General features: G+C 39.5%; 1 protein-coding gene across 9 annotated transcripts in view; it reads right to left on the bottom strand.

Moving 5' to 3' along the window:
* Nucleotides 1-1506: 1506 nt before the first annotated feature.
* Nucleotides 1507-17475, bottom strand: part of LOC121875974 (TWiK family of potassium channels protein 7-like) — an 84179-nt gene continuing 68210 nt past the window's right edge. For 8 of the 9 annotated variants that reach the window (XM_042380805.1, XM_042380806.1, XM_042380802.1 and 5 more), the window contains 6 exons: nucleotides 11437-11648; nucleotides 10189-10407; nucleotides 9587-9768; nucleotides 9154-9238; nucleotides 8703-8783; nucleotides 1507-8003 (listed from right to left, as the gene is read on the bottom strand). In XM_042380805.1, coding sequence (XP_042236739.1) covers nucleotides 7809-8003; nucleotides 8703-8783; nucleotides 9154-9238; nucleotides 9587-9768; nucleotides 10189-10407; nucleotides 11437-11648 — 974 coding nt within the window. In that variant the 3' untranslated portion in view covers nucleotides 1507-7808. The remainder of the gene's footprint in view (nucleotides 8004-8702; nucleotides 8784-9153; nucleotides 9239-9586; nucleotides 9769-10188; nucleotides 10408-11436; nucleotides 11649-17475) is intronic. The other variant, XM_042380808.1, reaches the window with a different exon arrangement.

Here is a 17475-nt window from a genome sequence, read left to right as displayed (position 1 = left end):
CGAATGAATCCTTTACATACCTGAAGCAACTGCTCAGGAGTGAAGTAGCTACGGCATCTGTACAGCATTCCCAACATTTGGGAGGCAGCTTTATCAATGTTGAGGATATGTGGCTTCCATGACATATTAGAGGAAATGGTGAGGTCTAGTATATCTACTTTATAATTTGGCAGAATGATAGCGTCCTGAAATGTAATTGGTGGGAAATCGTTTAATTTAGAAAGTGTAATTGGTAGATGCTGAGTTTTTTACTATTGAATTTAACCAAATATAAATATAAATATGCGTGCGGGCTAGTACCAACCAAACGGCTAACAAATCAATCAGTGGTGAAGAGGATAAAGCCAAGTAATATAATTATATCCAAGTAAAGCTGCGCAATGTTTGCTCCAGAGGTAAAATAGTCCCCAACATTATGATGATACGTTTTCTATAATTATCACGAGAGATTTGTTTTCTATGGTTTGTATCGAGCGTAAAATTGAAGTTTCCTTTCAATGAAAGATTTTACGTATCGTCTTTAAGAAGGCCAAGCGTAAGCCTATGCAAAGAGCCCTCCCGGAAATAAGCATCCTTGGATAAATTGCCTTGCTACTTACGCTGCAGCAGCATTGTTGTTTATCTGCAATGTTTCGGCACACAGGATACTCCCACGGCCTACCTTCACCGTTTATCTACACTGTCTATATTCATGTTGAACTGTACAGCTGCATAGTTTACAATATACATGCCTATTCAATTGTAAACCTGCATGACGACTTTACCGAATAAATATTATCATTATAGCAACCAACACTTACTGGCGAGCGATAACTACCCAACATTTCAAACAAAGCAATTCGGTCCCTATACACTCAAGTACAAACTGACAAACATTAATTAACAAGAAGTACATATATACATAGACTAGAGCATATAGACGTAGCTATCCGTTATATATATATATGGCCAGCCCTAAGGTCAAGTAGGCAAGTTGGCTTTTAAGGTAGTAGGAGCTGCCATTAACACAACAGCCTGAACCTGATGAGCGACCTGTGTGACCTGATGTTAAGGAATATCCAGGAAGACAAGACATACCACTATCTCCAGCAGCTAAGCGACTAAATATCAAAGTTCCCAATAAGGTAAGTGATCAGAGGCGGCAGAGATCACCCCAAATGCACCGACATGAGGAAACTCGCACTTGTAACGTCATTACACTGCTGCCTCACGTTTTAATGTCATGAACCAAGAGGAATATTCTGAACACCACTAAAATATATATCTGTAGGTTATACAGAGGTGTGCCCTAACCAGCACGCACGCACGCACGCACACATCTCAGGACGTACTTGTAAACCCCGTGGCAGGAGTCTTCCAAGGACCAGTGCTGCCAAATACAACCCAACAATAATTATCATACATGTATTGCTAACACAATCTGGTGGGGTCTGGTAATCGTTGTGTTCAAGAGACCTTACTGTTGATGTATGGAATAACAGCAGAGAGGAGGAAGTAAAACACAAACATTTGTTAATTTTATTTGTAAAATGTCATAGAGCCTTTAAGAACAACGTATAGCCTGGTGACGTAATATAAGATGAGTGTATTGCTGTAAAGTGAAGCGGAGATCATTGTCCTGATATGGGGGTAGGGGCTGGGCACGATGGTCGAGTAAGCGGGAGGCCTGGTGTGGGTGGTGTAGGTGAATGAGTGTGGTTGGTGGAGTGTGTTGATGGGGTATGTGGAGGAATTATTTTTTAAATTTAATTTTGCCACTTACAGCGGCTAGTTTATTGTGCACCCCAAACTCATCCTGTGAGTTGTAGCGCAAAGGAATTACAGAGTAGAGTTTGCAAAGGGTCAGAAAAACTAACCCCCGTGGTCAGAATATTATGACATTGAATGTTACAGAGTATTTCAAATAAATTCTTTGTTTAGTTCGATACATAGAGGGTAACTTATTCGCAACTGTGTGAGTACAGGAGTGGGAGGTTGAGTTGACAGGTGGTAAGAGTTGGTGCAGAAGCTGGCTGTAAGTGGAGGTGAGGATAATATTACAGATCTTATTATTTGTGGTGAATATAACTGCCAAGTTTTGTATTCCATTACATTAATTTCAGTCGCCAGTGAAGAGTGACAACTTAGGCTGACTCACAGAACACAACTCTGTCACCCTCAGCTTCTGGAGAGTTTCAGTGTCCGAGTTTCTAAATTATTAATACATTAAAGTTGTCTTCTGTCTGGGGACTTAAGATCTCTTATAAACTATGGCTAAAAATGTTGGCCAAAATGGCTTTGAAATTGCAATAACATTCTAATGTAAAATAATTGTTCCTTCCGGCTTTGTAAGGGGAAACATTAATGCATGAATCTTGAGAATCTGGGACCAATAGTGTATTACAACATTCTGTGTAGGAAACAGCACACTGTTTGCCTCCTTCAATACCGGAATATGCTGAATTCGCCGGAATACCGAGGAGATCCAGAAATGTACAGGCATACACCTAACTTATCGAACCAAACGATTTTAGGGCAGGTTAGGTTAGGTTGGTGTCCTCAGTAGTGTTGTGGCACCTGTACGGCAAGAAACAGCATAATAAAACCGTAAAGTGTAGTATTATCTGATGTGTTCTACACATTTCGGTATATTCCAGTATCTAGGAAGACCCAAGTTGCCTCCAGGCAGAGTAATAGTTCCACTCAGCCAGTGATTGATAAAAGTTCATATAATAAATTTCCTACACTTTCAGAAGTACTGTTGAGTCGCTATGAATTTTTGTATTTAATAAGATCTTTTTTCCCAAATTACTCTCCATATTTTGTTGAACTTGCATTGTATAAAAAAAAATACTGTTTAAACTCAAATACTTGAGTAATTAGTAGTCCAGCAGCTACTGTGTTTTCTCAAATGACAATGTTGTTCTGTCTAACTACCAGCTGCTACAACTTTGGTATTCACCACGATTCAACTAAACGAGTTACATATTGTTTATGCTCAAAGTAAAATGAGACATGACTTCCATTACATAAATAAAACAACTGGTAGCTGAAAAGTAACTAATATGTAAATATTCATATTTTACAAGAGTAACAGTGAATTATCAACAAAGGTTCAATTATCAAGCCGTAAGTTTATAAATGGGTGTGTAGTGCGTACCGATGACAAAGGTGTACCGAGTACTGCACTTACGTCAGGAGATATCTGTCCAAAGCCGCTCATGCTTATTCATGATATCATTATTTCCGTTTTCAGTGGCCCTTTAAATGTCACAAACTTACAATAGAGGATGACTGACGTCACGAATTTGTAAACAACTATGACGATGCAGGTAAACACAGTGACAATACACAGATCAACGGCTGAGGTAAACACTGCATACCTACAGTAGCTTAATTGATAACTGTCTACATTTTATGTTACTATGTAAACACTGACGTCATAAAACGAAATGAAAATTCGTAAAGGTGAGGACTTGCGTCACTCAGTCAATGGAAAGTGAAACGAAATTGAATGGTACTTCGATAAAATAGGTATATTACAGTCATGAGGTTAGAAAGAACTCCATCTACATCAATTGCTCGTATGTCAACAACTGAGATAAAATTTGTGCGATAAGTAACTTGTAATGTGCAACGATCGGGTATGAGTAAAGCTGTCTGAGGAGAGCGACTGTATCATGGTGTGACACCTCTCTTCACATGTCCCTTACACTCTTCTCTCAAGTTATACAGCACCGAGTAAGGCAAATTGTTAACAAGATGTATAATACTGAATATACAGTTAAATTACGATTACTATATAAATAAAAAAAAGAAATACTACCACCTAAACAGTACAGTACAGTACATCTACTTTGTAAGTCACACAGGCTGTGGAAACACGACCTGACGAGTAACATGTATAACGAGATTCTAAAATCATAAAAATTACATTAAAAATAGCTATTGATTATGAAGGAATCAAACCATTGGATTATTACTGTCTTTGTGCGCTGTTTGTGTTGTGGATACACAGGCCAGATAGTTTTGCTTGGTTCATTACCATACTGTACAAGCTCCACACCCTCAAAGATTCACACAATTAATAATCGTCGCAACTAAAGATGTAAGAATGCACGTAACTGGTTGGGATAAGTTAAAACACCAACAAAAAACAAAAAAACAAACAAACATCAAAAGTGCACGTACAGCATTTCTGGGAAGATTTTCCATTAATTGGTGTTAACTGAGCGTGAACGTCTCCTTATATGGTAGAGTCTCAGTGTTATATGGCCGTAATTTTTATACTTAAAATTTAACCAACCTGTTAGATGCATATTTATACCTTTAGTTACAAGTAATAGTCATAGTACGAAGCTTGAGACTCTATACTATGGAGATAAAGCTAAGTCAGCAAGAAGCGCTAAGTAGCAACAAGTGATCATTTAGCAAAAGTACAAATTCATTATGTGGTACAGTATATAAATCTAGGAAATATTCACAGGTTATCCTACACTTAACATAGTCCAAGTATATGATAAAGTGATTAATACTGGGTTCATTCTAATCTGTTTCAGTTTATAAGACCAGACTCAATCACATCCGCCATGCCTACCTGCTTGTGTTGGTGTGTCCTTCCTTACACAACGAGTGATTCAAAGGAAAGCCACAAGTTTCAGGAAATACTCATATTCAGCCAACAAAGTAAAACATGGTGTCAGAAATGTAACTACAAGAGATACCATTGTAATACCTGATAAGACAAGCCGTAGAACGACCACTATCGTCACAGTTTTCTTTTATAAATCAGCTACAACAAATTGATGCAGTTTTTGTTGGAAATATTGCAAGAAAACTCATTTATAAACTAATTAAATGGCAGTTTGACAATGTTAAACCCAGGAATATCACATACAGTTCAGCTCATCAAAATTGCTTAACTTCTGAACGTCACTTAAGGACCCCTAATTTTACTACACAACGCAGTAATAGTCTGGTCTCTGTTACATAACCTCCAACGGTACAAAGTAGAAGAATAAACATCTACCGAAAGATCACAGAATTGATTGACATGAGATTTGTGATACAGTTGAGGATGAGGACACACTGTGACACGAATCAAATGTAAGCTGTAAAGAGGCAACAGTTGTCGGAAAGATGGTCAAAAGGACAGGTTTTAAAGTCAACGTTTAGACGGAGTGTAAGACTATAACTTTTAGATAAATTGTAAGACTACACTTTTTAGACGGATTGCTAAGACTAGAACCTTTTGACGGATTTATAAAGACTAGAACCTTTTTTACGGATTTGTAAAGACTAGAACTCCTAACAGATTCTGAAAGTAGAACTCTCAGACGGATGGAATAACGAAGGCGCTTAGGCAGCAAGACTGAACCTTCCACACGGTATTTAGACCAAGAACACTCAGAGGGTGTGGAGCGACGACTCACTTCCCGTTGTAATGTTGAAACTTCCCTAATGAGTTTAGTCTCTTTACAACTCTGTAGGATGAAACGATATATTGAACTTTAAGCTTATAAATGGCTATTCAACTTTTTCAGACTACAGACAAAATATCTCCAAATTTTATGAAAATAAATAAACAGCGTTATTTCTAGTACAGTATTTATAAGATTATTAGAGAATGATTTTCAGATTGATTAAAATATATTGGTCAAGATTGGAAACTCCACTTTGTTTTCTTGTGAAGTTTGCATAACAGCTGACGATCTTCCATCTTAGTAAAGGAAAACTGTAAACAATGAACCTTGCCGCTGGACTCTTAGAACTACCGGTGACATGCTACACAATTTTGTCGGATTTTGTGGGATTGCAGTTGTAACTTCGACAAAATCTACAATATCGTCTTTATTTGCTGCGTTATACAATATACCATATATATACTAAACTGATTATATAAAGCCATAATTCATCTCAACAGTATGCGGGAGAGGAGGTCGGATAACAGATGCTTTCATCCTTTGGTGACTGATGTGGTCTACATCACCTAACCGAGACGTTTAGGGATGTTTTCAATGTTTTTTATTCTTGTGGTTCAAACAACACGACGCACATATATGTAATGCCATTAATCACCCATGACGACGCCCAACAAATTTACTGCCACCTTTAGAAATATACTTGAATATTATTCCCGTTATAAGAATGATGAAAAATTCATAGCAGAAATTTTTTGAAATGGGATAATAGTCATAAGTAGTTACTCACAATGTTTGTCACCTTGATTGTCAGCGATAGTTTAGTGGTTTTGACAGAGTAATTGATGTACAAAAATGTTGACTCACTTGCCTGGATATAGAGTGAAATGATAAAATATGAAGTCCCGACGTTCACTTTTCGAATTCAAAAACAACTAATGTCACTGTTGTCACGAGCTGCCATAACCCCAGTCTGTCATGGCAAGTGTCGTTTATCCTCGAGCATTGGATCTATGAAAGGTTCTTCCTAATGGTCTATCTTGATTCGCTTCAGTCTTAGTACAAGGGACAGTTCATTGCTATCATACTATCAAATTCACTAATAAATAACAATTATAATTTGTCACACACACACACACACACACACACACACACACACACACAAACATTATTACCATTAATATTACCAGGAGTTAGATTACAATGAATCAACTGTAATAAAAGTAATAGCAGCAGCTTAAACTAATCTTGAGCGGAACATTAAAGTTATTTGGACATTATGTTAACGAGAGTTTTATCATGACATCAGCCAAGTACACTATGGCCTTCATGAACACCGATGATATGCCTGTATTCTCTCTGGGCCATTCTCAACCACTGATTTCCCTGCAGTGTCTTGTTGTGTCTGTCTCAGCTAGATATATCCGGTTGACCTCGACCTCTGCCTACATCTGTCTTAGAACCGCCACGTGGATGCCCAGCTGAGTGTCTCGCCCTTAGCAGTACGAGTACTCTGCATATACATCTCGCTGTTATCTTTTGTATTCGTTCTGTGGTAAATATTGGACATAAAAAGGTTGGTATTGTAAGATCTCAGAGACAAAAAAAGTGATAACGATCTACAAAATATCAATATTTTCCGTAAAGAATTAACAACTAGGATCAGTTTATCTCACTTCAGATTTAGTGACAACCAATTTTAGGGCTAAACGCTGAGGCAGTTGTTGTTGTGGACAAACCTACCATATCCTCAGCTTCTCTACTTGTAAATATTATAAATTGGAATTGACTTAGTTTAGGGTCTCAGAAAATTCTTTTCAACTATATGTGTCTTGGGAGATGAAGCCAGTCACTGAGGGCATAGATACGACCCAGGAACTGCCTCGAATCCCTCGTCTGACCTGACATAACTTGATCAAAAATGAAGACTATTTACTTTATCGCAGTTACCAGCTTGTAACATTAGCCTGTGTAGTCGGTTCTTGGTGCCTACACTCCAATATGGCGGTCATCTTGACTGCTGATTAAGATAACTGCTTTCATTAGATTGCGTTCTTATCCTCTCTAATTTCGCTCGTTGATGTTTCATATATTCCCCAGGTATCAGAGATTACTTAAGATACTGTACACATGGCATTATCCTATGAATAAGTTGATAATCCATAGAACACATCTGTGTCCAGGGGCCAGAAGACCTGACTTTTTTCATTACTACATACTGTATATACTGTATAATTGCAGTATATCAAAATCTCAGATTAGATATCTTCTTTAACTTAACAACTAACAACGTCTGTCATGTTTCTCTTGATCAAATCTACAGCAGAAAAAGTCTCTTTGGGCCTCAAGAAAACGTCTCAAACTACGTTACCTAAAATTATGCTTTTGTTTCACTTCCTTTGTAGTAAACTATGTCTCTTTCTTGTATGTGACTGTGACTATGTCAGGTTCGGTTTTCTTGTTACCGTGCACCTCTGCTACTTCCACCTCCTTCCCTTCCTGTAGAGCGGCCTCTTCCCCCTGGTTGGCCGAAGCCGCCATGATGTGCCCAAATGAGTCCTTCAGTTTTTCAGAGGCTTGGCGGAAGGTGTCTGTTAACTTTTCCTGTTATAGAAAACGTATAATATTAAAGAAAATCAAAGGGGTATATTATGTAGATGTTGTCTCCTTCATGAAACTGTTTCACAATAACACATTTATAATGACGTTGCTAATTAGTGTTCCATTAAAGGAGAAGCAGCCGCTGTGTAAGGTACAGCACCACCTTGATGTCTCATTATACTCTCCATGTCAAGAAACTATAACATTCCCAGAGCCTTGTCATGCGAGGGTGGTAAAGCTATTTAATGTTTGGAGACTTGGTTCGTCTAATCTGACTAACGTGGTGATGCACTGCAAAGGAAATATTACAAGTGAACTTAAGAGTATGTGGCAGAGGGAAACATGATACTGATTGTGAACCTAAGAAAATTAAGACCAATGCTATCGATGACATTAAAAACAAATAAAACAAAACATATATGAGTTTACTTCATTAATATCTATAAATGTTAGGCGTTTTGGCGTTAATATTTCGTCATATTGAATTGTTCGAAAATTGCAAGACGTCGTTTTCTAGTTTCAAGATATTCCACTAAATCAACTTTGAGAAAACTTTATATTTGACTGACAAGAGACAGGATAAACGGCTCCGAGTCTTATAACTTCCTTTAGGGTGATCGAACCCGGAAGGAAGGAGTGAAAATGAAAGTTAAATGAAGGTGGAATAAGATAGACAGGTGAGTAATTAAGGACACATTTTACCTGTATGATGTTGATGCACATAGCTGTGAGGGCCAACCCGAACACCAGGTAGACTGTGGTCATCATCATGAAGGCTGGATGCTGTGGAGAAGGGGGTTGGTTCATCACGTGTTGAAGGAACTACCATTTAGTTCTTTAACAAAACAATTAATCTTTCACATTATATACTGTACATTATTAATTTGTGATAATATGGGAACAAAGACTTATATTTTATCAGGAAAAACAAATTGGTCTATAAAAGGAATTATATTTTTTTTCTGCCCTAATAACCAATAATTAACGGTTGAAAATTTAATAATTAGGATTAACTAATGACACTTTCTGCATCATTATCCCCTCCGTTGTTTATTGTAATACTGAGGTATGACACCCTAATACATTAAACGTCCATAAGGTCGATGACTAACACCATACAACACACAGGCATCGACCTTATGGGTGACATTACCTGTGGTACGTAGTCACCGAAGCCTATTGTTGTCATGGAGACGAAGATGAAGTAGAACGCCTCAAAGTAGCTCCAAGGCTCCCACCTGTAATCACTCACGTTAATAATAACTTCTTAAACAATGATGAATTATCTCCTGCGAATATTTCCTATAATGTTAATAAATAAACAATATTGACTCGCTCACAAAAGCTTACCAACATATGTACAGTTTTATTCATGTGATATATATTTTTAATAATATTTGGAAACGAAACATAGCGGTTTGGGACCATCTATACAAGGCCCTAGAAGAATATGTGTAGTGATGTATGTTGGGAGGCCTAAATGGATATCAGAAGAAGATAAAAATAATGATAAAAGTTTGCAAGAGAAGACAGAGAGGGAGAAAGGCTATCGTAAGGAATGGCAAATAGAAACTAGGAATACGCACATGGTGTAGATGACGCAGCCGCACATGATGTAAACAAGGAGAATAAAGAGAGCGAGGGAGACAGGCAGGTTGAAGTTGTCGTCGATTATGTCTTCCTCGTCAGACTCTGGTGTAATATCCTCAGGGACGACTTTTTTGCAGCATAGGGAACTGCACCACCCACTGAGCTTCTTCGACCACGCCTGTAGATACAACATGCGTGAAAGGAAGGCGTGTTGAGGTCAAAGAGGAGAAAGGGAGAGAAAGGGTGAAACGGAGACAGATAGGATGTCGGAGGAAGGAAGGAGTGAGAGCAAGGAGAGGTAGAGAGGGGTGTCAGTAGGAATAAGGGAGGGTAGAGGCGGATGGAGGTGTAATGGAAGGTTGGGTAAACAGATTTTTTTTTGGCATAAAATGTCAATTTCATACCATAAAGCATTTATTAATATTTATATATCTCTCCTACATGACGGAAAATAATAATCTTGATAGTATCAGTTAATAGTAGGAAGAGTATAATTATCTGAAGTATAACAGCCCTGGGAGTCAGTGTGTCAAGGGCACCACCTCACACACATAAACATCTTGGCTGAGACCAACAAAAACATGGTACGAGAACTTACTGAGCAGCAGCAGGGACGAACCTCCACCTCTTCATCATTATCATCGCCACCTCTTTGTTCTTCTTTCATTGCCTCCTTCTTTTGTTTCTCCGACAAGAAAGGTTCTCTTTCTCTCAACTGACCTTGCTCGACCTCCTCCTGTTTTTCGAAGTCTGTTGACGTGGATTCAGGCACAGCTAGAGGAGGGGTGGGGGCTGGGACCACAACTGACTGGTGTTCCTAGGACACACCAAGGTTAATTGTTAGTTTGTTAGTAGAGTTAGTTAGGTCTGGTAACAACAGCAGGTTAGGAAGCAGGTGTTGGCCCAGGACAGAGAGAACACCATCTTGAGCAGTGTTAAAGAAGTGAGATGAAGCCACATTTTAGAAAAAAGTTTATTAGTTGTTAAGAGTCGTAGAACACTTATATATTTTGTCATGTTTGTATAGAGGAGATAATGAGCAGATGGAAAACCTACAAGAATGTGAGGAAGGGTAGGAGAGAGTTGCCATGTTGAGTGCTAACTGAAGGTAAGAACTTGGGTTAATATGAGGTTAATCTTACACAAGACTCAAGATGAGATAATTATTACTCTTGGCTATTTTTCATCATCCAGTTATAAAAATATAGTTATTATGTGGTTATGGTGAAGCAGTTAATGGAGATAAGCAATTATTTAGTTACATTGCAGAAATATAGCTGATGAGCCACCCAAAACTACTTACATTTTCACGTAGATGATCAGGACGTCAAGACACAAGTGACAGTAACACAAAAACTATTGCACCAGTTTACAATGCCAATAAATCCCTCGCCACCCCCAGAGCACAGAAACACTCGGCAGTGCCTCTGAAACTTTCTGCTGTAGACCCACACTTTGCCTCGTAAGTGCTCACAATCCATCCATACTCCATAACTCACTAAAGCCATATTACAAAGAGGAAGAAGTGCGGTGGGTGAGTGGATACAGAACTCATTTCCCCCGGACACCCGACTGTGGATGGGGGACTAACTTTACAACTGGGAAGGTGAAAGTGGTTGAGAGCAGCGCCGGCCAGTCTCTCCTTGAAAGGGTTTACTGGGCTGTGTCTGCCCCTCATAACTCATCAGGCCGTTTAGATCCCACTTTCACTTGGGAGAAATGGGAATGGCAAGGTACTCACGAGAAACCCAAACAAATAGACATAAATACGTCTCTTTCATAAGCGCCAGCCCCTCAAAGGGACATTATTTAACCCAGACAAAGGAATGCCACACCATTAACTTACCTTGACGGACTGAACAGCCCGAGTCTTCCTCACTCTCTTGCAGGTGGCGGTGCGGTAGAGCCTCTTGATGAAAACGAAGAGGGATTTGAGGAGCCTGGTGAAAAGCTTGCCGAAGTCAGCCATCAGGATAAGGAAAATGGGGATGCCAACGATGGCGTAGACGATGGTGAGAGCGCGGCCCGCGTTGGTCCGGGGGAAGATGTGGCCATATCCTGCAAGAGATGCAGACGTAAACTGTGAAGGACTTTTACTTGATACATCTCATCATAGTAGACAATGGATAGATTGTCTGTTTGCTTTTGTCTAATTGCTTCATATTCATCAACAAGTTCTTTTCTCAACGACAGCACTTCCATCCCTACCACAGGTAATGCTAAGAAGGCCAGCTTAACCCTCCTTTAGTTTAACCAATCAAACATTACCTGGGAGGGGTAATCTTCAGGCGACGAGGGACCTCAGTTATCACCTGAAGAAGATCTTAGTTATCACCTGAAGAAGATTGGTTCCCCAGTGTATCCCACATGAAGTTTGAACATGCACACCTCCACAAACCTACCCTGTATACACAAAAATAACTTACTGATACAAGTATATAAACACTTATCAAGGCCAAGGGTATGTTTAGCACAGTATTCGTAGGCAGCAGGAACAAGACAAAGACCTAAAACATGTAATAAACACAATAATCAAACATTGAAGATTATGATGGCAACATTGTGAGGTGACTGATGTACTCACCGATGGAGGTGGTAACAGTGAGCATGTAAACGAAGCTGTTCATGAGGCCCCAGTCTAGGGGTTGCTCGGCGACCTTAGGTTCACACTCCTGCAGGGCCTCATATTCCTCCCTCACCCTCTTGAGCGTCTCCTGAGCCTGGGCCTTCCACTCCTCCTCTTGTAGCTCGGAGACCCTAGACCAGAGATCTTTCACCACATCCTTCTCTCTCGTGAGGATCTGGTCATTTACATGCAGTAGATCAGAGAGACCCGCTGTAGTGAGGTTTTCTTGGTGGCTGGTCTCTATGATAGAGAGTGAGATAGCGCAAGACATGCAGAACACGCAGCTCAGGAAGAATGACGCGGCGCAGTGGGCAGCCTCCTGACGAATACTCTCAAGAGTTTCATGGTGATCGTAAGCAAAAGCTTTCCAGGTGCGAGAGACGAGACGAGTGAAGGCAGTGAAGGCTGAAGATTGTGGCGGCTGGGGGCTTACTGTTTGTTGCGGTGTGTCATGCGGCATGACTCCGTTTGATATTCACGTTCTTATCGTTTAACTAAAATTCAGTGCATTCTGCAATGTCATTCATGACATGATAATTATAGTTCAGAGGAAAAAGATACGAACGGTAATGATATGTTCAGAGAAACACTTGTCACTTAATAAAACAACAACACAGCAACACTGTCATTGTCATAATACTACTGTTGAGCTCCTGAACCACTGTTAGTCTTGTGGTACACACACACAAAACCATATGCATATGATATTAAACACAAAGTATGTCTATAAATTATTGTGAGTTCTCAGCGTAGGGGAAATAAGAGATATAAAAAATATAATAAGGAAAAGAAGGATAAAAGAAATATTACTGGTGAGACGTTACAACTATGGCCCGCCCCTCCCCACACTTATTGGGATTCAATTAATAAGCTCAGGTATAACCCACCTTTTGAAGTGTGGGGAATGAAGCAGCCTCCTCAGGTGAAAAGGCGGTGGTGGGAGTTTGTGGAGGTGATTGGTGGTGGTGGTAGTGTGGTTGGTGGTGGTGGTAGTGTGGTTGGTGGTGGTGGTAGTGTGGTTGGTGGTGGTGGTGGTAGTGTGGTTGGTGGTGGTAGTGTGGTTGGTAGTGGCAGTGTGGTTGGTGGCGGTGGTAGTGTGGTTGGTGGTAGTGGTAGTGATGAATGATGGTGTTGGTGATGTACGATGATGGTGTTGATCATGGGTGGTTATGTACGAGTGTGTTGGTGATGAATGATGGTGGTGGTGGTGGTGAAGGACGATGATGATATTGGTGACAATAGTTGGACACCTTTACTTTTTCTTTGTAATTTTGTCATTTTCTTTCTCTCTTTTATGTCCAAACTCTCACTTTTTCTCTCTTAATATAATGTTTTCCCCTACTGAATCATTTAATTTCAGTCCCTACCCTTCAGTCATAAGTCCCTCCCCACCTTACCCAATACTAACATCCCATCAGATCCACCTTCCTGGTATTCTAATGGCCTAAATATTTTCTTCGTTTAGGCCAGTGGTTCTCAACCTTTTTCACTCCATTCCCCCCTTGAGGAATTTTCAACATCCTCGTGGCCTCCTTCATTTTTCCCCCAGAACAGACAAACAGACAAGTGATAAAGACTAAAGAATGATAGATAAATAGGAAAAGAGTTAGAATGGCAAATACACACATTCACATACATAACACGTCCATGCACTCACACATAAAGCACACATACAGTCATACACAAACATGCACACAGGTAAACATTTACACTCAAGCTAGCAAGCTGAGGTGTACTTCCTGTAAGCAAGAACACGCCTCCTTTGACAAGCACTGCCCGACTTGGAAGAATGAGAAGAATAGTGAGTCATACCAATTTAGCATTAAAAATGGTAGGATTATATAAGTAAAGAATGAGTATGAACAACAATGGCACAAATAAATAAGGAAATAATTAATAAAGAAAGTGTACAAATATTTCACCCACGTAAAGCAGCGACCACATGAATTATGAAACTAAATAAGTAACACCAATTACGGAGTATATTATGCTTGAGTCAAGCTCAAACACAATATATGGTTCAGAGACAATAGACTCCACTGTTTCCGTGATGGTATCCCAGGTCAGACTGAGATCATTCGGTCCTATCACCACTTGCAAAGGGATGACACACGGACACGTACTGAACAAGTCAGTTCAGCAGCTCGGTCCAGCGCCTGTCACACAGACAGGGACTGGACCTGTGAAATCTTAAATAATCCGTAAAAAAAAAAAAAAATAGCACCAGAGTTTGTAAATATTAAAATTGTATTGTCGTTATTATTGAACAAAATGACCAAAAAAAGAATGGAAATTCTCTTCTGCCAAGTCAAAATAAGTAATACAAGTTTTGTTTAATTCAGATTCCCAACATTATTTGGAAACGTACAATTTATAACAGCTCGCCGTGGCTCCCCTAAATTCTTGCCGTGGCTCCCTTGGGAGCCACGGCCCCCAGGTTGAGAACCACTGGTTTAGGCTAACTCGATCATGTGGTTAAAACAATATACTGGTTAAAACTGTAGACTGATTAATATGTAGACTGGATAAAACTGTAAACTGACTAAAACTGTAGACTACAGAGAAACATATGATTGTAACTGTAGAATGGCTGTAAACACCGTGTAACTAGGGGAGCTGGCTGGAGTTATTGTAGTAACATTAGTATTGTCATGTTGCACTACAGATAAGTTCGATAAGGCAGTGTTGTACTGTGTTCATCGTGTCTCAGGCCCCAAAACCCACATTTTAGTTAGTATGCCCGAGGGCCTAGACCATGGGTCAGTTAAGACGTCCTCACCCTCCCCTACCTGAAGGGAATGGGGCGCTACACAGAGTCCTGTACCACGACACCGTCCTGTGGACTGTCGGTGACACGAGACTATAGTATAACCAATAACTTAGATGGATGTTGGAAATTAATGGAACTCATTAAATCATCATTTATCAAGTATAAATCACATGGAATGTCGAGTGGTGGAGTGAATTATTACGTAGATACCCAATAATCTTTTGTAAGTAACCAGTGTGAAAGTATCGAACTCTACGGTAAGAAATTAAGAAATACAAAACTTTTATATAATATCCATCCAAACATTAAACCCGTGACAGTACCGTACTGACTGACAACAAAAGTTATAGCTGCAGTAGATATTTCTATAAACTACAAACAGCGGCAGTCCTGAACTTGACTGAAGTAATGATAACTGGGACGCGTTCCTGGATGCATTAGTGACGACCATGGGACCAGATGCCCTCATTAACTCTGCGACGCCTCAAACATGATAAGCACTAACACAAGTTTCTGGAGACTTCTGTTAACTGTAATAATGCGATGAATACACACACATCCCTGATCACTATTAACATCTATAGGTACCTCCATAAATTACGACATTATCATTTTCAGATTACAAAGGTCATCCAAAGTTCCCTGAACAGTCCCAGTGCCCACCCCACACACACACTAGTTCCTTAAGCACACATCACTTGTTCTCTAAGCTCACAGTCTGAGAGTTAACACAACCTAGCCTGTCAGATTACTAGATTGATCGTACGTGTAACTGTTAGTATTTCTAAATAGAGATGTGAAGAACTTGGCTGTCAAGTTTGCAAGGTAACTTGATAACGGGTGTGGTGAGGGTGGTCGCATGGGTGCCGCAGTATTGATTACCATACTGGAATATCTCGTAACTAGGCTTTTCCCGCATTGTCACTCATCAACAACGTGCCCCAGCCTCACAGTAAACTCTGAAGATTATGTACTATCACGTTTAGTTAATGCCATGAGAGAAAAAGATGAAATAGACAACAATTTCTAAGGGTGTCCACTCAGAAGGCTAGACAACAGTCACCGAGTAGCTCTTCCAGCCGCCACCAGGAGCAATGTTCGTTCCCGTTTTCTTTAGCTTTATAGATCATTTAAAGCACCACAAATTTAACTTCTCCGCCTGGTGTCTTGTTATTCATTAGAGTATTTCGTTGACAACAGTGTATTAATAAGAAAAATAATATGATTCTGAAACTTTCCATCACTAAAATTACAGTAACTAAATTTCGTTGATTACAACTGTTGCAAAAATATCTTCAGCTTATTTCTACGTCACGTAAAAGTATAATCTTATATCACCAAAAAAATATTCCTACAAAGAAAATTACAGAAGAAAAGAAAATGAAATATATTCTCTATAAATCATTTAAATTGCTGTTGTGCCTGGTGGTAGAAACGTGCATGTTCACTTCTAAATATTAATATATTCGAACGTCGCGGTGTGCTGCCGGTGTCTGTGCCCGTTAGTGTGTTCAGTTTGGCAGTCTATAATATATTCTGGTTTTCTTCTTCAAGATTATACCTTTGTTGCTAATCATATCTCCTGCTTATTTTCCATTTGCTTTCTCTCGTTTAAGATGTCGTTTACTGTCATGGCACACAGTACACACAACTACTAAAGTGGGTTAGGTTAGGTTATTTTCGATAGATTACTAAATATTTTGTTTTCTTAACTGAATTCATGGGTTTTATCAGCAAATAGTATTTCAGAAATGTTTCGGGTTGAAATATATTGTGACGTGTGCCAGTTGGCTGTCCTCCCACATATACAGTTCACCACAGGATGAAAGACATTCATGCATCCGAAAACGCTCAGAGACGGAAAGCGAGATGGGGTTTGGACTAAGAGTTTGACTTATGAACTTTGCCAAAGAAAATCAAAGACTATGGCAGAAACTTTGAGGATATGAAGATGGTGAAAGAGATAGATGGCGAAGAGTGAAGCGTCATGATCTTTACCAGAGGCCACATGTGTATTAAGCTGTATAAATCACAAATCAGACCATGCCTGAGGTAGGTAACACCAGACTGCTTATTGTAGAACTTACTAGAGCAAATGGCCTGAATGTTCTGGCCAATGGAGAAACATTAGACAACTCAAGATCCCACATAAAGCAACTCAAGAAAACAGGAGATGGACTTAAAACAACTCACAATATATTAACACAACTTTGGTATACGAGAAGGAAGGGTCGGTGGTGGTGATAAAACAGCTACCTCCACCAATATCACTTGTGGTGATGTCAGAACACAAGAACAATTAAGAATGGTGTTCATGATGGATAAACTAAAATAGAAGAACATTACCGATGGTGTTAATGATGTTAGAATTCTAGAGCACATCCACTTTGCACTCAATGGTGGTGTTGGTGATCAGAGAACATAACAGTATTTACCTTTCATGGATCGATAAATAATGGAACACAAAAATCAAAAGTTGCTGATGAAGA

Source organism: Homarus americanus, unplaced genomic scaffold, assembly GCF_018991925.1.
Source record: "Homarus americanus isolate GMGI-L3 unplaced genomic scaffold, GMGI_Hamer_2.0 scaffold42818, whole genome shotgun sequence".
NCBI lineage: Eukaryota > Metazoa > Arthropoda > Malacostraca > Decapoda > Nephropidae > Homarus > Homarus americanus.
This window is presented reverse-complemented; position numbering and strand designations above follow the sequence as displayed.